The following is a 25,062-nucleotide window of genomic DNA, read 5'->3' on the forward strand; positions in this document are numbered from 1 at the left end:
AGCAAGAAACAGCAGACTGGATGGACGGACTTTTCCAAGGATGGGGACTCTCGGGTTGGGTCAGATCCATACTAAAGTCTGTATTTTTGATTTTGCTTGTTCTTTTTGTCATTTTGATCAGCTTTGGGATGATCAAGAGCATCATGACCAAATTAATATTGAAAGCTACTTCCCCTTTAGAGATCAATCAGGCAACTGTTCCCACCTCTCCCGAGGAGGAAGCAGAAACCTCTGCAGAGTCCACAAAACAGCCTTGGATTGCCGATGCTTGAGATCAGCCCGAGCTGAATTTTAATGTTTAGGTGCCTCTCCCTTTTTATTTAAATGGAAAGAGGGAGATGTTGTAGTGTGGTTTTATACTTTGTAATACTTTGAAGTACTTTTGTTTTGTATCCCCATATTTTGCCCAAATGGTTTATCCCAGACTGTACCCCCCCCTCCCTTTACCTGTATTATCTCCCTCTCGGGATGAGATCACCCCCAAACCTCCACTCTGGCTCTCTGTCAATCACTCAGCATCCCATCCCTCCATCTAGAAGCTTTGGTCCAGGTCGTCGAGTGATTAGCTAGAGGCTAGGGGTCAGCCCCCCAAGCCTTGCCCCATTCGCTGTCCTAAATGTCCATCCCCCCAGTACCCATCCCTTAGGGTCACTTATTGGTTAATAAAATGTTATGTCTACTTTGGGTTTCCACCTCCCTTTAAATGTAACCTTGGCACATCTCCCGGGGCTCTCGGCAGGAGGCCCCTGAGGTGCAGGAGATCCTTTGGGACTCCCAGAATAAAACCTTGGATTAACCCCTGCTAAGAGTCGGCCCTTTATCTTCTACCGATGTCTCTAGTGTCTCTTCTGCTGCAAAGGTGACTAGCCTAGGTGCCCTCAGTACCCTCGGGACTCGGGAGAGTGTCTCCCCACTGTCGGCCGTGTCAAGACTGCCTCCCCGGCATCTGCCGACTCGCAACTGGCCGAGGGTTCTTGAGAGGCTCACAGAGGGACTGAGACAGCTGATGAGGATTTCATTTCCAGTCTTTCAGAGACTTGCTCCAATTCAGTTACAAAAAAGTCCTCCTAAATATCTTGATAACGGAAAGAATACATCAATTAAGCTCTTCAAGTCAAGCCACTGTTGTTTTTTTAAGGAAAGACAAACAAAAATCAAAAAGGTTGAAGAATGATAAACATCACATCAGATGGAGCACACCTCCATTCACAAACATCAGAATCCAAGCAGACTACATCTAAATTGTATAAGTAGTTTTACACACATAGGTAGATTAAATATATCTAATTCCAACATATATAGTATATTAATCTTCTTTCTGAGATGAAGGATTTTTAGCTCACATCTACTTTTAGGAGTAAATAGCATCCATACACACACTATGTTTTCCCTATAAAATTTCCACTACTCTAACTTCATAACAAGAAGTTCATTTCTGCTGCCTATGTAGGAGCACAAAGAAACTTATACTTATTCCACATGTCACCATGTACCACAACCAGCCCCCCTGACCATCTTGGTGGCCCTGCACCAGGCCTGTATCAATCTATTTCCTACACAGGGGAGCCCCAGACTGGGTACAACACTCCCAATACAGTCTTAGAAGTCCAAGCTGCATGGAAGGATCACCTCCCCAGACCTGCTGACCACACACTGACTCACGCAGCCCAGGATGTAGCTACCCTTCCTTGCTGCCACAACTCACACTCACTGCAAGGACTGCTGTCACCTCACCTTCAGAAACTTCTCATCTGTGCTGGTTTTGGCTGGAATTAAGTTAATTTTCTTCACAGTGATGAGTATAAAGTGGTATGTTGGATTTGTGCTAAAAATAGTGTTGACACCATAGAGATGTTTTTGTTATTGCTGAGCAGCACTGAAACAGCTTCTGGGCCTTTCTGCTTTTCCTGCTGCTCCTTCAGCGAGAAGGCTGGGGGCATGCAAGGAGTTGGGAAGGGACACAGTCAGGACAGCTGACCCCAATTGACCCCTGGAATATTCCATATCATATGACACCATGCTCAACATACAAATGTTGGGAAGGAGGAAGTGAGGGATATTCAGAGTGATCATATTTTAAAGTGACTATTCTGCATGATGGAGCCCTGCTTTTCTGGGGATGGCTGAACACTTGCCTACCCATGGAATGGGGCAAATGACTTCCTTAGTTTGCTTTGCTTGTGTGAGCAACTTTTGCTTTTCTTATTGAACTATTTTTACTCAACCCATGAGTTTCCTCACTCTTATCCTTCTGATTCTCTTCCCCATCCCACTGGTAGAAGAAACAGAGTGGCTACATGAGGCTTATTTTCCAGCTGGGATTATTAAACTACAACACTGACACCATCACCACCTCTAGAGCTGCCCCCTAGATTGCACAGCCCACTCTCCAGCCCATGCCTCACCAATTTGGGGACAATGTGACTGGAGCCAAGTCCTTGCCTTAAGCAATGTATACCAACTACACCCCTTTACCTACAGTGTCAGTCATTTCATCAGAGAAAGCAATGAAGTCAATCAGGCATAACTGGTCCTTGGCAAATCCATGCTGGTTGCTCCAAATCATGTTCTTGTCCTTTGTGTTTTAAGAAAGGACTTCCAAAAGGATTTACTTCATAACCTCCCCAGGGACTGAGGTTATGCTGATTGGCCTGAACTTCAACTTTGCTCACTCTGTTTCTTCATGCATGGGCTTTATTCCTCCCACAAAGCCTGTCCCTGCTTCCATCTCTTGCATACCTCCTTCTCGTGATCCAGCCCAGTAGGATGCTCAATGCTTACTCTTGCTAGCCTGTTGTCATGCTTCCTGACTTCCTGCACAGGGGAATGAAATGTTCTTGCACTCTGATGAAGCTGCCTTGAAGACCAACCAGCTGTCCTGAACACCTCTACTCTCCAGGGCAGCTTCCAGAGAGAAAACACAGAGGTCAAGAACTGCCCTTCTGAAGTTCAGCTTTGTAATTCTGTTGTTAATCTTGATCATCCCCTCACAGGATCTTATACTTTACAATCACCTGGGTGCTGCAGACAAGGCTGCCTTGTCCTCTGCATCTTAATAATCTTCTACTTCAATCCAGGAAATCAAAACTGATATTTAACCATCTGGAAAATACTTGCCTGTTACTTAGTTTATTTAGTCAGTAAAATTAAGGCAAATTTCAAATAGCTGCTTTTACATGTGAAAAACATGTAGTTTTAAATTATGGTGCAATAGGTTGACCTGCGAAAGAAACTAAAAACCAAAACAACTGACTTCTACTCTAAGCCAGTAAAAGTTTGTGTAGCACACATGTGGAATAGGCCACAAAGTGTGGCAAATACCAAGCAAGCTGCTATATACAGTACTGTGTATGACATCATGCAGCATTCTGTATCAGCTGGGAAATGAATCACTCACCACCTTATCTATAGGTTTTCATGTGATATCCTGTAAAGTGGTGTTTTTAAAATCCTAATCAGCAAACATCACTACAGGTATAAAATTTACCCATTATACACGCATAAAGCAAGCCTGTGTTACAGCAAGTGAATTTAAAACCATCTTCCTTCTCATATGCTATCACTGTTTTACTTTTAGAATTTATGCCTCTGGGCAGAAGAAGAAGACCTGTTTTGTTTTTGTTTTTTTTTAATAAAAAGCTTTTGAAGGATAAAGTGCAAATGGCAACATTACATTTGGCTTTTTAGGCAGAAAAGGCAATGGGCTCTTAATTTCAATTAAAATATAGATGTGGCAAAAAAGAACACTTTCTGTTGATACTTACATACATTTCTACCTAAAAATGCACAGCTTCACAACTTGCCTGAGACTTACTAGATAAGATTTTGCTCTACATATTGTTCTATACCCACTTAAAACTTATTTCCTGATGTAAGCAGACTGAAGTACAAAAGTTAGCTGTTATGCCTACTTCATGAATGAAGTAGGATTACAAAAATCCTTTTCTATGTCACTATCAAAAGAATGTCTACAATAGGGATGTAAAACATAGCTTGCAATAACTAGGTACTTCATTTATATATAAAGACCACTTCATACCTATTTAAATACTTGAAAATTTTAAGAGAGACTTCAGTAAAATCTTCATTAAAGACTATTTACTTCAGAGAAACCTCATGGACAGATATTTGTTTTGAATGAGCTCAGGTGTCAAACTACTAGTCCTTTCAAATACAAAAAGAAAGCAAGAAGCATCATACTTATTCAATACAAAGAAGACAACAATTATATTACAGCTGACAAATGGGGACAAATACTCGTTTTTGCCAAGAGTTTTCTTGCCAGCTTCTCAGAGCAAACATTACCCATTACCCAAGTCTTGCAGCCACAGTGAACTATTGCTGCATTAAGGCCCAGCTGTTAGGTCGAAGTGCTCCTGCAGAGACCTAACTGATCTAGGCTGTGGGAATTAGGCTAAACAGCCAAGTGTGCAAGACAGTGAGGACAGTGCATGGGTGGGTCTGCTCAAAAGTCAGGGCACAATAAAGTGTGTTGCGAAGATTCTCCATGGGAACAAAACCTTCTTTTCTCAAAAAGATGGAGGAGAGTTTTCTGGGCTTTAGAATACATGGCTTCCTCAGCAACAAGAAAACACGTCAAAGCAACATCAAGAGCTACTAATGGAATTACAGAAGACAATTATGCTTCCACTTGATCTTTTACCAAGAATATGTTAGAGGGCAGGGAGTAAGGTATATTTACAAAGCTTCTGTAGCTTAATTAATCTTCAATAACAATCCAGTATAGAACCACAAAAATTTGTTTAAAATTGAACACATAGTAACATCAAAACAAACAAACGTTTCCATGGAGATGGCTACCTAAATAAATGCTCACAATGGATCCAAGGGCTGACGTCACCCAGGCCTGCCTGCAACCATAGTAACATGCCAGTGTAAACAGAAATATTTTTATTTTTCTATCTAATAATGTCATAGAATTAGCAATTTCATGGCAGTGCTTAAAGCATATTCTTGCAGTGCTGAGCGGTAACACTTCTAAAATAAGAGCATAGATATTTATATAGGGGCTATTACTATGACCATGTTAACTACATACAACAAGTGGACTATGTGTACAGCATAGCTAACATATCAAATTTCCCAGAGCAGGTGTTGACCCACAATAAACAAAGAAATTTAAGTTCCTAAGGCAACATGCTGGAATGCTGGTAAGAGCTCAGTAGCATCTATTATTCTTGGGTATTCTGCTCTCCTTAATACAAAAATCCTGAAGTTCTTAGATTGTTGTGTCTCACTATCTTGCTGGAATAAGAAGAATGCAGCCACATTTTGCTTTCCATACCAAACACAGAACTCTTCAGTGCCCTTCTCCTCTGTCACCAATGACCTTGCTTTCTCCAAGGCAACAAGATTCACTAAATCCATACTTGCACTCTGCAAGCAAAATACAGGACACACAGCCTACAAACTTTTGGAACTCGAGAAGAGTACCAGAAAAGAAACATTTAATGAAGAAAATTTCCAAGAAAGCAGGCAAGTGTTTCAGTGACTGAAAAGATGCCCATGGAATTCCCACTGCCATGAAAAACATCTTCATTCAAAGACTATTGCATGCCTGCATATTGTATGTCCCTAAATTCAGTGGGCCCAGATTGCATTATCGCTTTTCACTAAAAAAAAATGTAAAACAAAGATGTCTATATAAGGTTCGCATAGTATGTGACAAATTAATGCTTTGAATGATATAAAATTACTAAGATATTTATACTAAACTCCTACATTTTAGCAGAAACCTGAGCTACAGGGAAATTGAAGACATTATCGTTACAAAATAAGTCGGGAGTACTAGTTTTGGTCCTATCACAAATACTTCAGCTGCAGTAATTTACAAAAACTACCTTTCCCACAGAATATGACTGTGACTTATTCTTTGTCTCCAAGTATGGCAGTGAATTTATGGACCAGTTAAAAAAATCACTTCCTAGGAAGTATTTTCAGGCTTTTTTTTTAATAATCCCATAAGCCATTTTTTCTGAGAAGAGGTTGCTTCCTTTGCCATTTACAGAGAAAATGTTTTCCTGGTACCAATTAGCAGAAGGGACTTTTACATAACTTTAGGCAAGTAACTTTAGGCTAGCTTTGAAATTAAAATTTACCCTGCAACTGGTGTTTCTGTTTTATGTAGTCCAAGGAATATATGAAGAAAGGAATACAACATCTCAAGTGTTGACCATGAAACTACAAAAAAGGAAGCTTACTGCATAATTCATAATTACATTTACAGTTATGTACACTTCTGTTGGCTTTGGTGCATTTTTTAACAGATTTTATCCCATAAGACATGGTAGAACTTTTGTCATTCACTCTTCACAATGCCTTTTGCTCTTCCAAATATAGGATTAATGAAAAGTTAATGATATTATAAGAGATAGCTTTATTGTATGCTTTATAACCTAAAAAATAAGAAAAGCTTACTCTTCTATTCATTACAGAAACTGCAGACTATTCCAACTGCATTAATGCAATCCAAATATTTGGCATAAAGGTAGGTGTTTTAACTCCGCTCTCTAAGGAAGCAAATAATAAATATTCATACATATGGCTATTCTCATAGGAAGGCTTCAGCTTTTCCTTCCAAGTAACTCCACTGCAAAATTCTTTTTCATTTCTTGAATTTTCTGAGCTAACAATTTTAAAAAACATAAATTTGTATTACAATCAACCAAGTTGGCAGGACTTGTGGGACCCTACAAATTACTGTTACACAAAAATATTTGGGGGGAGCAGGGGAGAGATCACCTGATTTACATATTTTCTTACCAAAGAATACAATTCTATCAATAATTCTTTCATGTCTACTACTGTGGATTCTTTGCTTTAGACTATTCCTTCTTCTTATCCTCAAATACATATAAATGTTGTGCTCACATGAAGGCCTTCGTAGACCTTTTATGCAAGATAAACAGACAAACTACATTTCAGTCTGACCTGATATTCTCATGCATTTTATACTTATTTTCTTATTTGCAACAAAGGTTCAATGGAATTTCTTCAACCTTTGTAACAACAGTAAATTTAACCTCAAATGAACGAATCTCTGAAAGACAGACACATAGGTCCCAGCTTTCAAGAAGTATCACAGACTATTTAAAACTCTCACAAGTTTTGTTCACTTGGTTTGCCAGAGGTAGAGAAGGTGTGTTAAGTCTACAAAAATGTTCAATAATTTCAGAGGTAAAATCTCTCCTGGAGCAAAGCAAGTTGCCAATTGGTGAATAAAACATTATCTTTCAGTAGCTCTTAGGTAAACATATCTCTTATTAATTTTCCTTGTTACTTTATCCTATCAGCAATTTTTAGTTCCTACCTATTTTGCAAGTATCTACTAAATAAAGCCTGAGAAAGTTAGCAAGACAACAAATGTGGGCTTTATACATAGTAACTCATAAATCCAAAGAACATTTCTATTAGATTAATTATTTTCTAGTGTCTGAACAAAATATGTCATTGTCATAAAGTCTAAGTACAGCTTGCTAGAAAACAACCCTGCTAGGTACAGTGGCTTCCCAGTAACAGAACCAGCAGAAAAAATATTTGGAAGTTCTAACACAATGCAGATGGCCACTGTAGTTGGGTATGGCAAACATTTTTTAAATGTTTGCTGTGTTCCCTACAACTGCTAAAATCCACCAGCCCCATCCCACTGAACCATCACTTTGGTTAATCATAAGAATCCGAGGCTGAGGCTAATCTTGTGAGACACACTTTAGCTTAAGAGTTCAAGAGTGATGCACAAAGACTTCTGGTAACCATAAGGAGAATTCTTATTGAAGCACGGAAGCTGCACTTTGCACTTTTGGAGGGAGCTGGAGATTCTTCCATAGTGGTTAAGGTTTTACATTTAACATAGACAGGAAAAATTTGGTTTATCAAAAAGCCACAAAGCTCTGCTGGGAAAAAGCTGCTTGTAAAATAAAAATGAGTGTGAGTTTATTATGCCTGCTTTGATGCATTACCAAATCTATCATTATCCTTGAGCTTAAGGTTAAATGTGAAGTAAGAGAGAAAGCAGGGAAAAACAGTTGTCTGAACATGCTCAAGAAATCCTGTATACCCAGCTTATGCTTAAACCCTCCTAAGTTAAAGCATATTACTGACACTTGAGTTCCTACGGCCATTAGATCTTCCCTTTTTAAAACTTAAAATATTATATGTGAAATAAATGTGATCTAGACTAAAAAGAATTGCTGACACATGCACTCAAGAATAAAAATGTAAAAAAACCCACAAAACCCCAACAGTTAAGAAAATGTGGAAGTATACCTACTGAAAGCATACATTCAAAAAATACAGACCTTCCTAATAAGGACAGCAAATCTCAGCTCCCATATGCCACTTAAGCAATATAATTTAAAAATAAAATCACTTTAAAAGAGAAGAATATATAAAATATGTTATAAGTATATGTACAAGTTGAGTAATGAACAAAAAATTAAACAATTAAAACTAAGATACTTTTGCATTTGATGCAGTTACCTACTAAGCTATTAAATACTGGAGTGCTGGTTTTGGCTAGGGTAGAGTTCATTTTCTTCACAGTGGCTGTATTTTGGATTTGTGCAGAGCACAGGGTTGATAATTTAGAAATGTTTTTGTTATTGCTGAGCAGGACTTGCACAGAGCCAAGGCCTTTTCTGCTTTCCATACTGCCATGCTGGCAATGAATGTGAGGGTGCTTGGGAGGAGACAGCCAGGAAAGGTGAAGTGACCCCAGCTGACCAGAGGGATATTCCATACCCCAGGACATCACGGTCAGTAAATATAGTGGAGGGAGTAATAAGGAAGGGGGCACATTTGGAGTGATGGGTGTTTGCATTCCCAGCTTGTGACATGTGATGGGGCCCTGCTGTCCTGGGGAGGGCTGAACACCTGCCTGCCCATGGGAAGCAGTGAATCAATTCCTTGTCTTCTTTTGCTTTTCCTATAAACTGTCTTTATCTCACCTATGAGTTTTCCAGCTTTTACTCTAAGTTCTCTACCCAGTGCTGCTGTTGGGGGAGTGAGCAAGCAGCTGCATGGGGCTTGGCCACTGGCTGAGGTTAAACCAGGACAACTGGATAGAGGAAAAGATGGTATGCCTCTTCCAAGAGAAATGACAACACTTAACAGTGGTCACAGGAGCGAGGTCTGAGAAACTGCTGGGCTAACCCTCCCCCTCAAGAGCCAAAGACAAGAACCTTCAAGCTGAAGCGGGAGTGTTCAACAGCAGCAAGGGGATTTGGCAACATTTCCCAGGAGGCTCAGGTACCTGCCACCTTACAACTCACTCCTGTGCAACAGGACGGGATTCCTTCTGCCCCAGTAACCAAACCTGATACTTCTTTATATCTGCTAATGCTGCACATCTGTTCATGCCATATCATGGAGTTATCCTGTCACTAAAGAGCCCAGAAACTGATATGAGAAAGGAGCAATAAGATTTATCTACAGGAAATAATAAAACAAAATTTTAAGCTGATAAAATTAAAAAAAAAATTGAAAATATCACAGATCAAGAAAAAAACAAAACCCTACAACCTAAACATCCATTTCAAATAAGACAGCTCTCTGATGGTATACCTAACTCCATTCAAGTAGGGATTGACACAAGGACAAGAGGGTGGGAGTGTGCATATGTAGCGTTTACAGTTATCTGGGGTAACACAGTACCCTTGGGGTAAGAATCCCAAGGAGAAAAGGAACAAAGAAAGAAATCAAACAAATAAATAAGGTTATTCTAACTATATATGTTACACTGACAACTTTCAAGATTAAAGGTCTTTTCTTCTCTGCCTTTCTCTAGTTTGATGCAGTCTAAATGGTCAGTGCTTGTAGGAAGATTTTCCAACTACCTTGTAAGCAATGCAGTTTGCATGTTCTCCCAGCATTACACCACAACATTTGAGTGCACAAGCCAAATAAGTGTTCCTACAGGCTACAAGTACAATTAAAAGACCCCTTTAAAAAGTATATCCCTCAATACAATGATGTGTGAGACAATTTAAACAGTGTGGCAATAAGAAGCAGAAAAGACAATATTATTGTATCAGATGCCAGGGGAATACAAAAGGTACAAATAATCCAATTCTATACATAAAGCAAAACCAAAAAAATTATTTGGGACTTCATACAGAACATGCCATAACAGATTAATCCCTTGTTAACATATTTCCTTTAATATCTTCTCTTAGGTTTGACAAGTTTCTGACTAAGCCAGCCTAGGTTTTTAACTGAGGAGAAAGTTTCACTAAAGCTCCAGTCACAAAAATAAGATCAGATGACCAAGACAATCCTAATTCATCGTAGCCAAGGGTCACCCTAAGTCTAGCATAGCCCTACACTTCAAACCTGAGCTGGTGTTGTGCTGGACATCATGACTGCTGTTAGAATACTGACTTTTAGTACATATCCCACCTTAGCCTCTGTCCTCTGAGGCCAAGCTTTGGCAAGATCATCCTGACATCCTGATTTCATTCAGATATCTTTCAAGAAATATTGACAGCACTTACTGCAGACCAGTTTATTGGAATAGCCTGCATTTATTCTGATCACATCATAGTCTTTGAATAATATAACACCTGTGAAATCGAAGTCAATTTAATATAGTAGGTCAGAAGCTGAAAGCTGTATCTTCAGACAAAACAAGAAAATTTTTTAAAGGAACAAGAAAGAGATTGATTTTGTCAAACAGTGTCTCACAACATCAGAAGCAATGGAAGATAAATTTAGATGGTATCTACCAAACATGGTGGGGGGAGGAGGGTGAGGAGAGGGAAAATAATGAAATTATGGCTAAAATGAACTTACTTGATTTTACTGAAGACGATGTCAACATCTGTGGTTGTCACATTCTTCCCATCTATGATATTGCAGTCCTTACATAGCTTTGACCAATTCTTCCCATGCATTTCTTTTCCTGTGGCTCTTGTATCACCGTGGACAGCAAATTTTCTAAAGGCCTCTTCCAGAGCACTTACTTCTCCTGCCGCAGCTCCTTCATAAGAATTTGAGTCTGAGGATAACCTTTTTGCTGGTTTTGCCGATTTTTCAGCCATTGTGCTACAAGGAAAAGGAGGGTAAACTTATTGCATTAATTTGCACTAGATTACTTTCTGTCAATCTACATGCTAGAGTTCATGTCACAACATATGAAGTCCGTATGAAGAATAAATGGTCAATAAAGTTAGAAAGAACTCACTACCCTCCACCATCAAAAATCAGTCTAAACAGAGAAATGTATAACTATCTGCCCATCTGGGAAAAAAAATTCTAGTACATAAAAAAGAAAAAAAAGGTACAGCAAGAAACTAGGGACACAAAACCAGTTTCACAATCATTACATCAGCCACCAAAAGAACATTTAATATTTGTTTCTTTTTTTTTTTTTTTTTTCTTAAATGGCAATCATCACAGTCACTCTGTTGTTTTGAATAGAAGTATGCCCTTTACACTGTAGGCATTACTTGTACTTGTATTTCTGAAGGAAAAATAGATATCTGTTGGGGAAGATGAAACAGGAAAGCCTTATAAATATGATTGCCTGGCAAAAGGTTTTGAGAATATGGAAACTATAAGCGAGATTGAAATGAAAGCAAGCTTTGAGATCCCTTAGTTACTGAATGACTGGAAAACAATGGTGTGGCTGGCTGAAGGTAATCCCCTTTCGATGAAACAAGACCCTCTGCAAGCAGACAGGTCCAAGGGTCAGAGCAGACCTCGCTAGCTTGGCAGAAGGGGTCCAAAGAGGAGTTTTCAGGGTGTAAAATGTAACACGGTATGGTAATGTAGTGATTCTTATAGGTTGTATGGAAATACTATAGGATTTGTATGTTGTACTAGATTGTTTAGTGACAATCAGAATATTCAACACAGAAGATGATTTATTGTATTGTAATGGGAACTTTGCTCACTTTCTTCTTTTCCTTCCACTTCTTCTTCCTCTTACTTACTTACTTTCCATACTCTTACTCTTGCCTCTTGCCCCTTTTACTCTCTTACGCTTTTACACTCTTATCCCCTCATCCTCTCTACCCCTCTCTTCTCTCGGGCCTGCTCTGAGCTGCGGCCGGCAGCTTCCAGCAGGGCCCTGCACCCATGCCCTTTGTAATAAACCGCAAGTTCCACAACCTGGCTTCAGAGATCTCTCTGTCCTGACCGTGCTGACCCCCCGTCACTCCCACAGACATCCCTTTATTTTCTGGACTTCAACTTTGAATTTTATTTTTTACTGAAAAATTAAGTATTTTTGAAATGCAACAAAAATACTAATGTTAGAACCCTTATGTTACATTATGTAAGGGCTAACAAGACAAGTCTCTCCTGTTATCCAGACCATTTATTTCTCAAGTTTATGCCCAAAGAACTGTAGCTGTGGAATTCATTTGGAACAAACACATCCATGATGGAGGCATACTGAGAAGGGATGTCATTACTTCAGACAAGAACTTTGAGACTATTCCAAGTACATATAGTATAGGTTTGTTTTTTACATGAAACCTTAAACTGTGCAACAGAATACTATTTTCAGGTGTCTTCACAAAAAAAAAACACACCCTGAAGCACCAGAAACATGTCATAGAAACCTTTTTCTTCTGCCCACGCACTCTTGGCATGGCAGAAGTAAGAGGCACTAAACTAGGGACTAAGAAGCCTAGGCACAGGGCACGCTGCCTGCCTGCCCCAACAAACTGCACACAGACTGTCACCACCATCACATCAGTGGCACTGCTATAAATTTTTAACCCATAAAGAGATGGTTAAAGTATCAGAAGTCTGAAAAATGCTAGATAAGGGCTGGAAAGCCCATCATACTTACCCAGCCTTTCTTCTAAAGCCCCAGCTGTATGTGAGATGTGATTAACATATGCAGAGATGGGTAGGTATTTCTAGTTAAGGTTTTATTTTTTCATCAGATAGGAAGTTATTTTGATTTATATACTGTACATCAGTACAAATGCCTCAGCAAGGGAAAGGGTTCTAAAATTCTATCTCTTCCTATATTGTTTAAACTCTGACACTCAAACAACCATGACATACCCTTCCCTGCACACTGTAACCATAGCTACTTGCTATGAAGCAGTTATTGTTGAAGCTTTTGATTAGAAAGAATCTTTTAATTAAAAACATACTAAAAGGACCTCTGTCCTTCACACCTGAGCAAACATAGCATGGCCAAAGCACTACTGCCTTTTTTTGAAAACACCTAAATGCTTAAATCCCTTGCTATATCTTAAGCCGAGGGATCCTTCTGTTTTGTTTACACAGACAGCACAAGTTTTGGCCAACAAACCAAAATGCTAAATTAAAATTATTATGACAAAAATTTACTAACTGTAGCCTGAGAATTGTATGTGCACCTATGAAATGAAAAGTGAAGAACAGAGGGGGAAAAAGAGTTTGAAAATGTCAAGTTCATAAAAACGTTTAAAAAGTAACCAATTCCCATTTCTATTTCCTTTGTATTCTGCCTACTGTCCAAAGAGGAATTTTACCTCAAAAACCTTATCTGAAAGCATCCCAACACTGAAACACTAAAACAAAAAGCATGCACAGTAAATTGAAAGCTACTACAAACATTAAGACACACATACTTTTACCAAAATGTGTCTAGATCAAATCTTCTGTTTCATCAGACTCTATTCTTTTGCCACCAAAACAGTAGTAAAAGAACATAAGAAAAAAATAAAAATACTATTGATATAACGTATACAATAGAGTATTTAATTTAAAATCAGATCATGAAGATCTATGATGTACCTCTATATACAAGGAAGCTTGACTTCCAAAAGCAGAAGTCTCTTCCAAGCTTGTAACATTTCAAATCAACTGGAGCTAAAATACAGAGCCAGAAATTTTCCAAGCTAATACTAACTGGCTAGAGAAAGAGAGTAGAGATCAGCAAAAACAAAGTCTGTGTAGGATATTAAAAACCAAAGTTACCTTTGTATGCAAGAAACAGGACAGGAAAAGGTGGAAATTTGCAATGGTAAGGTATGTATGGTTTGCAACAGTTTGTAATTTTATCTTGTGGCAAATAAACTTTCCAAGAAATTTTCAGGGATAGCTCCTGCTTGCTCTTAGCAAGTCTCTTAAGAAGCTATACTCAGAGTGAGTATCTTTAAAAGATACAACAAGAGCACAGTTTACAAGCTATAAAGAAGAAAACATCTGCATCACTCTGTCTCATCTGACATTGGAAAATATAACCACATGCCTACATTTTAAAGTATTTCCTGAACAAAATCTTTCCTTAGCCAGTGTCAGTGCCTTGCTGGCCAATTTTCTTTAATGCTTTGTTGTGTATAACCATGAATCAACTTTGCACAGCACAGCAGAATCATGCTTTACTATCTAATACAGTCTTTAATATGATAGCTGTAGCAACTTAAAGAATTTTTACTTACTTTCAGTAGCTAACATATTTAAACTTTATAAACTTGCTATAGGAAAAATGCTCAAGAACATATTTGGCCTTCAGAAAGATAGTTCCATACTAATTTCCCTCACTTATTAATAAATGAACTTTGTATTGGGGTTTTTTGAGTAGTTCTGGATCAGGCAGAACAGACACACTATAGAAAAGGCTTTAGTTTTGAATGGTGAAATCTGGTATGCAAAACAAACTCATTTCAAATAAATCCTCACCATCTAAAGCAGAAAGTCAAGGGGAGACCAAAACCAGGGCTCTGCAGTGGTTGCCAAATATTATTATGGACACTCCTTGTCAAATCACAATTACAGTTTACTTTTTAAAATCCTATGTAATAGCATGAAATATATTAAAAAAAAACCTACCTAGATTGATGAAAAAATTATCTAGTCTCAATTTAAACTTAAATTTAATTTCTTTCTTAACTCTACAAACAACACTGTGAAGTGTTTGTCAACATAATTAGAAGGTGAAGAACTGCACAACACAGGATATGAAATTAGACCTTGGATGGAGCCAGCTCCTTTAACTTTTTTTAGTGATTAGAGATAAGGAAGGAGATCATGTCATGTTGAAGAAACAATCTCTCAAACAGAAACAAAGAATAATCTATTTGACAAAAATTCAAGATCAAATGCTGTTTTGAGTCTTTACCCTCTTCCCCTGGACAAAGGAATCAAAAGGTGCTTGGTAGATTCTGCTAGAAGTAAAGATTGCGAGTAAGTTGGGGCAGGGCCACAGTAAGAAGATAAGTGAAAGATGAAAGAAAGTGATTACTCTTGAATACCAAATATGAAATACAGTAAAACAAAATTATACCACTGTTCAAAAGCATAAGCTGTGTAGATGCTGACTACAACAACTACAGCTAACCAAAGAAATGCCTTTTATCACCATCCAAAAAGTCTAGTATGTATAAAATTAGACAATACCAATTTCCAGAGTCAGCAGAAAGAAGGTGGGAGTAGCCACCAATACAATCCTCTCCAAATACTGCATGCTCCAACCAAGCAGGTCCACATTACCAAAAGCAGCCAGATAAGAAAGAAGTACAAGCAGATGCTAGAGTTTTGGAAGTTTGTGAAAGAACAACTATCCTCCAAAAAAATGGAGTTTCAGACACCCACAGAATACTTAGACAGTTAGGTACTGTGTTATGAACTGCTACAGTCTGTGTCCTTTAGCAACACAGAAAAACAGTTCTTGTCTCTTCCCTCGCTCTGCAAAAGGTAAATAATACAGCACATTATACGGAGATTAAGCCAGGGATCAAACTAACTCATGTTAACTGATGCCAGCCACTGACTTCATTACTGTCTTGCGTTATATACACTGAAAGTGCAGATCTGTGTTCTCAGCATGTGCCTAAGCAATTAGAAAAAGTTTTCTAATATCATCAAAGTTCCTTTTAGCCAGAGTCTAGAATATATACTCATTTGCAGACAGACAGCTGAAAGGCCTCCACTAGATAGTCACTTATTAACCTGGATTCTTCCATAAAAGATGGGACAAGAAGTGAATGTTTCTGTGAATTTCAGTTGTCAATTTCAAGAGCTGTGTGAATACCCAAAGCCTCAGTACTAACCAACTTCCAACTCTACTGAAGGACTTATATTAAATTACACTCTTTCACTTATCCACAATCTCTCCAAGTGTCAAGAAACTGCAGGAATTCCAGTATGGCTTTGATTTAAATTTGTAGGAATTGCTCTTACAAGTAATCCATCTCTCAGCAGCAAGGAAGACTTACTAAGTCCCAGAGTATTTTTTCCAACAATTTCAGAAGCTTATGCAACTCTGAATATGCATGTGTCCTAACAGGTCAGAATTCACCACAGCACCTTCACTGCCCCATCCCTGACAACTAATTCATGGCTTATTTGCTCAGCAGAAAGCTTAGTATTTGTAATGCAAATTATCATCACTGCCATGCCATGGATAGGGAAACCAAAGGAGAGGGATGAAGAAACATGTCTATTCTATTCTGCAGTATTCAGAACATCATAAGGACCCCGGGACCCATATTCTACACTACTTTAATTATGAAGGTCACATAAAGCAGATACATGAGTGCAATGACTACTTTAAGAGCCAACATTCTCTGACTTGATAAAGGAAATAAAAATATATTCTTACTAGCTGCAAATCTATTAAACCCTTTTAGGAAGTCCACATCAAAAAAACTGTTTGCTAAAAACAATTAAAAAAAAAAATACACACACATACATGTCACAGAATGACTAGGTTGGAAGAGACCTTCAAGGTCATAAAGTCCAACCCATGCCCTAACACCTCAACTAAACCATGGCACTGAGAGCCACATCCAGGGATGGTGACTCCACCACCTCCCTGGGCAGACCATTCCAGTACTTTATCACTCTTTCCATGAAAAACTTTTTCCTAATATCCAACCTATATTTCCCTTGGCTCAGTTCAAGACTGATACACATATCAGCAGGATACAAAAATCTGAATGCCTATTTTTTTGTGCTATACCATGTACTTTTTCATCTGCTTTGTCTAGCTCTCCTCTAATAGCTTTTATTTGCAGGAAGTTTTAAACAGTGTTAAAAACAGCTTTAATGAAGTCATCTCACAACATCAACTGCCATGGAAACAAATATGAGTGTAAGTGTCTAAGACAGAACAACAGACTAGAATATTACAGCATTATTACAGTCTCAGATACATTCATGCTAATGGAAAAGGCAGTGTATTTTAAAACTGTTCATGCTTTACAATACTTATCAACCAGGATTTGCTAAAATGAGGTCAAAAGTCTAGCGTGAATTAAGGAAAACTTCCAACTCACACTTTTAAACAGCAGAAATCATTCAAGAATCAAGCAGACCTCTGACTGCTAAGACTGATGAATTTTCAGAATCCAACAGCACAATGGCCCAGCTGCAATGCAATAATGGTACTGCCAGCATCTCCTGTTTCCTGTTACACTCACCTTTGCCCAGGCTAGCCTTATTTGTCAGGTGTAATACCCGCAACACAACAACTTAAAGTTATGTTTACACCGAGTATCAACGCCATCATCTAGCTAGCAACCAAAGTCTGCAGTGTAAATTCTTCAGGCTCCTACAACCTAAAATGCACTATCTGTTCAGGGTCTCAGTCTTAGCCCTGATACCTCCCTCATTACTTAATCCTTTCTACCATACACCCCAGGCAACTAGTTTCATATGTTCAGTGTTACCTGTTTTTACCTTCCATTCTCCTACTCATTCTTCCTGCTCACCAAGTTTTGCCAAGCATGCAAGTGCTTAGGGCACAATTTTTATCAGAGTCTGTTACTGCACTGTTGGTAAAACTCATCCAATGCACCACAAGTAGTTGCCATCCAGAATTTCTTAAGACCTTCTAGCCAATCCAAGTAAACAAGAAAGCAACTTTTCAATGAGCACAGGAGGTGTTATTTTTATGAGTTAATTGAGTGCATAATGAATTATGAAACTGTGCAAGGCATTTGAATTTGTCTGACTGTATCTGGTTTATTTTAGTACTTGATCCATCTTCCCCTTGTTATAAAAACTTAACAAAATTGCAATGAAAGAGAATTCTTATTTATTTTCTCTCTGTAATTATTTATGCCAAATAAAAACAGCGGAGACAAAGCACAGCAGATGGAATCTTTTCCCCACAATTTTGCATAAACATTCAGGCTTAGGAAAGGACAAACAGGAGGAGAAATGCAACATCCTCCTAATAAAAAGCAATGCTTTAACCGCTCTTAAAGCTTCCCTTAAGCTTCCTTCACAGCTACATGCAGGAACCAGAGTTAAAGTATTTCTCTTCAGAGATATGCTCTGGTTATATTTCTCTACATGTGATGCTGAAGTTGCAGCCACCCATTTTCCCTAGCATACAACACAGAAGGTAAATGAGCAGAGACCACTGCAAAACAAGCAAAGCTAACAACTCTATCTAAAGTTAAACTCATCTTTACCTAAAGAAAATTAAATCCTTTTGCAGGCTTTATGAAGAACTGCATGGCTGAACCTCAAGCTCTCTTAACAATATATGTGAATTTAGCACTATGGACAAGGGCAAGGCTGGCCAGATCATACAGATACATTTAGACCTTCAGCAGGACATACGCAGAAAAGGTACCTACTTAACCTCTCCAATGTTTGTCCTCAGCAAAACAGTATTTCAGGCTGTGAACATATGTCATCACATATGCAATTAAAGGATCTAATTTAGAAACACATCATACAGCACAGAGATTATTTTGACTGCTGACAAATTATTGTTACTGTTGTATTTCTAAAAACTATTGCTATTCAGCTACTTACTTCTACAATGTTGCTTGAGATACAAAACTAAGTTTAGTTCTTAGTAAATTACACTCCTCCATTTCAAAGAACCACTTCATAAATATCACCTCTTTATATAAACAAAGCATTTGTACACAGACACACAAACCTTTATCAGTAACAGATCCATTGCAACTTCACCTGACAACACTTAAAAGTACACAAAAATTCTCTATCTAGCTAACTCTTAACTAGCTCCACAATACCCTGTAAAACCACCATGTCACTTACACAAGGTTTTAACTATGAAGGTGAAAGCATAAATAAGGCATCCACAACATAGACATGTACTGGTAAACTCTTATTATGCTTTTTTTTCATTATGCCACTACTCCATTTGAGAGTTCCACTTTCTACGTACTCATCCTAAGCTCTGCCAGGTTGCTGTCAGTGGCAGATGACTAATCTGGACACAAACATTCTGCAGTTTCATACAAAGGCAAGGATACAAGCCAGTGTCTAGAACCGCCTTCACAGAAGAAACTGAATGACACTTGTTAAAGAACTACAAAAGAGGAGACTCAAGTGTTTAGATGAGGTATTTTTTCATATTCTGCATGTATCAAAAAAAGACTTCAAATCACGGATCTGAAAAGAGTGGAAGACAACTGCTGCTCTCCACAGTAGTCATACAATTCATTTACAGCTCCAAATAACATGCTATGCCTGTCATCACTTTAGGATTAGTTGAATACAGGTTCCACTACAATTGCAAAGCTTGCTTCGCCTCACTTCTTCATACACTTACATTGCATCCTCCCACCACTCCCACCCAGACCAGACTTTACTTGGAACTTCCACAGAACCCGTACAAAACATTTCTGGAAAAGCCATGAGTAATGAAGATCCACTCCATCAAAGCAGATCAAAGATTGTACAGAAAGATCACTTCAAACTCGATTAAGATGGGGGACTTTGAGTACCACCCATAAGTAAAAGTATCTAGAGAATCAACTATTGACAGGTACAAAATTAAATCCAAGAAAAACTGAGCTAACAGAGATTGGAAAGCACTGTAAGATTTAGTAGTCACAAAGCACCTCTGATCAAAGAAAGGATACAAGAGATGCAAAATCATGAGACGATGTTTTACCATAAGACACTTTACAAATCACATTGGTGGAATTCTTGAGAGATCCAAATACCCCTGCAGAGAAATTGAATCACCGACTAAATGGCTCTTTACTACCAAAGATATCAAAAAACTGAACAGTTGAAAATTCAGGCAACATCAGTGCAAATTAGAAATATGACCTCCTTATGAAGAGACAATCAACCACATCAGGGACTGAAGCTAACTCCCAAGAATAGCTGCAAATACTTCACATCCTCAAGTCTGCACATTAGACTGCCTTTAATACAGAAGATTTATTTAGTCACATATCTCTGAAAGACAGACTTTTACCAAATCTAGGTTATTGCTCTTGGATAACTAACCCAATATAACCAATACATGAATCAAGTTAGACTGCCTAAAGATCCCTTATGTTCTTAAAATCTGCTACTTCACTTTTGTCTGAATCCATTAAAATAAACTAACCGTTAAGTACAGATTTTTTGCAACCACCAACAGCCTGGTCCAAAATAAGAAGGGAAATACTTATTTTGCTAAATCAGTAAGTTCTTTCACATCTATACATGCTTCTAAGATGAAATATTTGGGTACTACTCCTTCCAATACTCAAATCAGAAGAGACAGGCCTAAATAGGTTTGTAAATTAAACAGTGTCATCAACAATGGGAAAAAAAATTGTGAGCAAGACATCTTAGCATTTTCACTACTACTGCAAGAATTTTCTTAGCATTGATCCATTTAAGAATTTGAACTAGGACTGCAACCCTCAGAGACTCAAGCAAAAACTGTTATTTCATTGATTTTTTTAATTTCAAGTTTCTTTGTGCTCATTTTGTCAAATGCTCCCAATATATGAACACTGACACAGATGCATATTCCTGAGATTAGCCAAACTGAGCAAAAATTAACTTAATATGATTATTTTAAACAGTAACACTGCACATTCATTTTTATCATTTCATCAGCTGTATAATGCATTGAACCTTTGACCTGTAAACTCTTGGTTGCCACCTTTTGGGCTTACATTCAGTACAAGGTAAACTCATACCACAAATGCAGGACACTACGAGGCAGGAGAAGTTTTAGGAGGAAACGAAAGAGGGAACCTTAAGACAACTAGCAAGAGTAAGAGCCTACGCTTCTCCACAGCTGCCTCAGAGTCCTGACAGAGTTAAGAATCCCTCTTAGCAGCAGCAGCAAAGTGAATTGCCCACCCACCACACATAACAACTAACAACAAAGAAAAACTTCCCAACTGTTTTGATGGATACACCACTGTGAGCAAAGAAAACTGAGTAGCACAGAATCAGTCTGTTCTGCTCTGTCAGCACTTGAGATAAACACCCACTCAAGAAGAGTGTCCTGAAACCTGAGCAGGATATGCATACTTGTCCTGTAACACAAGTACAGTCCCTGGGTACTTAAAGACCATATTTTTATAGGGGTATTTAACCAGTAACACCCTTTCACTGTACAGATATTTTCATCACTATTCCAAAGTATCCCAAAAAACTGCCTACAGTGGAATGGGAAATTCTTGCAATACTTCCATGTATGGGAAATTTGAGGTGGGCAAAGTGATGCACTCACTCAGAAATGTCTTTTAGCTGGAGGTGTAGTTATTATTATGTATTTCTAAGGGGGGTTAGGCACATGAGTGGGATGAGATGAAGAAAGAGCTAGAACAGCTTACAGAAAACACTCAGGAAAAGGGAAAATAATGGAATTTGAAATGAAAACTCCATTTCAAAATTTTAAAATATTACCTTAGATTGAAAAAACTGTAAAAACTAGATGGTCTGAAGAGAAAATGTTTCAAATTAGGTTGATGGAGATTGTTTACCTTAGTTTTCAGCATTTAGTCAAGTTAGATGCATTTCAAAATCCCCCAAACCCAAGCCATTCTCATGTCCCAAGGATAACCCTCAGAGAACAGTGGCAGTCTTACATTAAGTTCTACAATTCCCATTGCTCTTACACAAGAATGAGAAAGTACACAGCTGGATAATGCACACACATACCAATGTATCCTTCTTAACAACAGCTTGATTTCTCTTTTGTACCACTCACAGTTCTTTATTTTCTTTAGAAAGAAAATGTTCTTTATTTTAGATCATAATATTAGGGGGCCATGCCCAAGTTATTGTTCCATTATACTGGACATAACACATTAGTAAAGGTACTCGATCACAGCTTCCAGACACTATGGCAATACAAACAGTAAGCAAAATATTTCCTTTCAACTAACTCGCAGAGACTTCTAGAAGTACTTATGCTCACAGTAGTCATGCCAGTATGGCAGAGAAACAGTAGGTGTGGAAATTATATACCTGCATTTAATTTCAGTTCGGCACAACAATTTTAAGGGTTTCAGGGGGGAGACACAAACAAACTTTGCTGCTTGCTGAAGAGAATCCATTCCATTTATCCAAGCCTACAATCAGTATGCATGTACAAATAAAAAAGGACATTACATCACTGAATGACTGACTATGCCACAGAATGACTGTTCTTGTAATCTATGAAATATATACAGTAATATGTAAACATAGAGAGATAGATGCTTGTGAGTATGGTCACATCCTCACACTGGAGACTTACACAATTAAAGTGTGTAAAGCAAGAAAAATATTTGATTTTATTTTGTATTTTAGCTTATCACCTGAAAGCAAGTTATCAAGGTTAAACATTGCATGGCTTATTCTCTGAAGTGCTATGAGATATACTGAGTACAATTAATTGCTTTTACCTATAATGAGAATACTTACCTTAACATAAATTGACATAACTGACTGCCTCACTCCTTGAAAGACCCTTATTTTATTTTTTCAAATTAAGCTCAAGATATAAGAGGCAAAAATAGCTTCTACCAAAAATACCAATACCACTACCAAATACCAAGTTAATATAAAAATGCCAAATATTAAAACTACAACCACAGCTGCCTCCAGAAAGTAACTGGAATGAATATATCTACTATAAAAAGTAAATAAAAAGACATGCCTTTTCATCACAGTCAAGCCACAGATTAAATATGACACAGAAATAACTACTTGCTGGATGTATATTTCCATTTATAAATATCTTTTCTTAGATTTACAAGGGTCAAGTGCAAGCATTGCAGGAGATTCCTATGTGAACTTTATCTGCAATTTGATCCTTGCACGGCATGCTGTCTAAGCATTACACTGTACAATAATTTAATACTGGACATACACTTCAGCAGTTACAAATGATGCACGATTTAAAAGCATATAACTGTGACTCAGAAATGTACAAAGGCATTCAAAATACCATTTTGGACTGGGGAGATGAAAGGTCGAGTTGGGATGGGGGTCTCTAAAAACATAAAGAAGTGGCTCATCACTAAAGGATTAAAAAAATGGACATTGCCATTTAAAAAAAATGTTGTATAGGTTCGATAAACAGTGACGCTATTTTAAGCCTAAGACTATGAAAGCGTATAGGGGAAAAAAACCCATATATTTATGTTTTACTATCATGCTAACCCTAAAATACTAGAGGGGAAAAAAATCCATACCTTTATGTTTTACTATCATGCCAACCCTTTCCAACCCACCTAAAGCATATTATTTAATGATGCTAGCAGATAAAACAGCAGGACGGCTCAGTAAATGACAGTCTCACATCATGTGTTTCATTTCAGGCTGGGGGTTTGGTTTGCTCCTCCTCTTTCTTTTCTTCAATAAACATGAGGGGTTATGCAACCCTCTGTAAAATAAAAAAAAAAAAACAAACTGTCCCCTCCCAAACCTGCCCTGAGTAGAGCCTGCAAAACATGAACAGGGAACCTGGCTGTCAGCAGTATCTCCTACATGATTCAAAGCTGTCAGTGTTTGAGATGCTATTCATATATGCATTCAGCACCTTGCAGCATACATCCAACTTCCCTTTGGAACAGTTTCACCAATGTACAAGAGCTTTTACCCAGGACTGGAGAAATATTTGCAACCGATGGTGATCTGGCAGAGGAGGGGCTGTATTTATTTTCAAACGAGCTACCCGAGTTTACAGATAAAAACATAGGATCTTGTCTCGTCCTCGTTTCCACCCCTGAGTACATGGCTGTATACCTACGGGCCTTACCCCGCAGGCTCTAAATGGTCTCCCACACCTGATGCTGGTTTTGTGGAGGACGCTATACAGCAGTGACTCTTGAAGACGAAGCCCCTCCAGCTACCACCTGGGGATTTCAAGAAGAAAAAAAAAAAAAAAAAAAAAAAAAACGGCAAATAGTCTCTCCGCATCGGTCTCCATAAAAGGGGGCCGCTGGCTCTAAACGAGCGCATACAGCAGCAGCGTCGTTGGTGGAGGCTTTGTTGTTGACTGCGGAGCATTTGGTGTGTGCGCGCAAGGTGGCTCCTTCCCGGCTCCTCCGGGAGCCGCCCGCGGGCGCAGCGCGGGGCTCGCGGGCTGCCCGCAGCCAGCCTCCAGCATCGCCCAGCCACGGACCTGCTGCCGCCGGGAGCCGGGAAGCCGCCCGGGTCCCACGCTGGCTGCGGCCGCGCGTACCACCTCGATGGCGATCGGGGGATGCGGCTGGCGGAGCCCGTGTCCATGGCAGGGAAAGGCGCGCAGCTCCTCGCCAAGCCCCGCTCCCCGCCACCTCCTGGTCCCCGGTTCCCGGAGGGGAGCGCGGAACATCGCGGGGACAGCACGGAGGTGAATCCCAAGGAGGGACGCGGCGCCGCCCGCAGCCCCCCGCAGGCGTTACATAACGACGGCGGCGGCCGCACCGGGCGGGGCTCGGGCGCCCCTCCGGTGGAGGCTGGCACCGGGAGTGGGCACCGGAGCTGCCAGACCCCCGACAGCGCCTCCACCGCCCCGTCCCCTCGCGCCATCGGCAGCCGAGCTGCAATCGATTAGCGACGCGATGGGAAAGAAGGAGAGAAGGAGCGGGCATGGCACACGACACGCACCCCACCCCACCCCACCCCCGGCGGAGCGGCGCTCGGCCGGCCCGGGAGCGGCGCCCGCACACTCACCGCCGGCTGCGGAGGGCGGCAAGTCTGGTGGCGCTGGCCGGGCTCCGTGCGGCGCGCTCGGCGGCAGCCGCGGGTGTCCGCAACCGGCGCGGCCGTTGCAGCGGCACCGCCCCCCCCGCGCGGGCATTGGCGGGCGCGCGGCACCGCCCGCCCGCCGCGAGCGCCCATAGGCGGCGCGCGCCGTCCGGCCGGGGCCGCGCCCGGCCCCGCGGGGCGCCTGAGGGT

The 25,062-nt window shown here is 39.6% G+C and overlaps 1 protein-coding gene across 1 annotated transcript in view; it reads right to left on the reverse strand.

Moving 5' to 3' along the window:
* TPPP (tubulin polymerization promoting protein) overlaps positions 1-24,928 on the reverse strand; it is an 87,487-nt gene extending 62,559 nt beyond the window's left edge. The window contains exons 1-2 of the mRNA XM_063159127.1: positions 24,838-24,928; positions 10,810-11,061 (exon numbers count right to left, since the gene is read on the reverse strand). Coding sequence (XP_063015197.1) covers positions 10,810-11,057 — 248 coding nt within the window. The 5' untranslated portion in view covers positions 11,058-11,061; positions 24,838-24,928. The remainder of the gene's footprint in view (positions 1-10,809; positions 11,062-24,837) is intronic.
* Between the last annotated feature and the right edge of the window lie 134 nt (positions 24,929-25,062).

The sequence above is a fragment of the Melospiza melodia genome, chromosome 1 (assembly GCF_035770615.1).
Source record: "Melospiza melodia melodia isolate bMelMel2 chromosome 1, bMelMel2.pri, whole genome shotgun sequence".
NCBI classification, from domain to species: Eukaryota; Metazoa; Chordata; class Aves; order Passeriformes; family Passerellidae; genus Melospiza; species Melospiza melodia.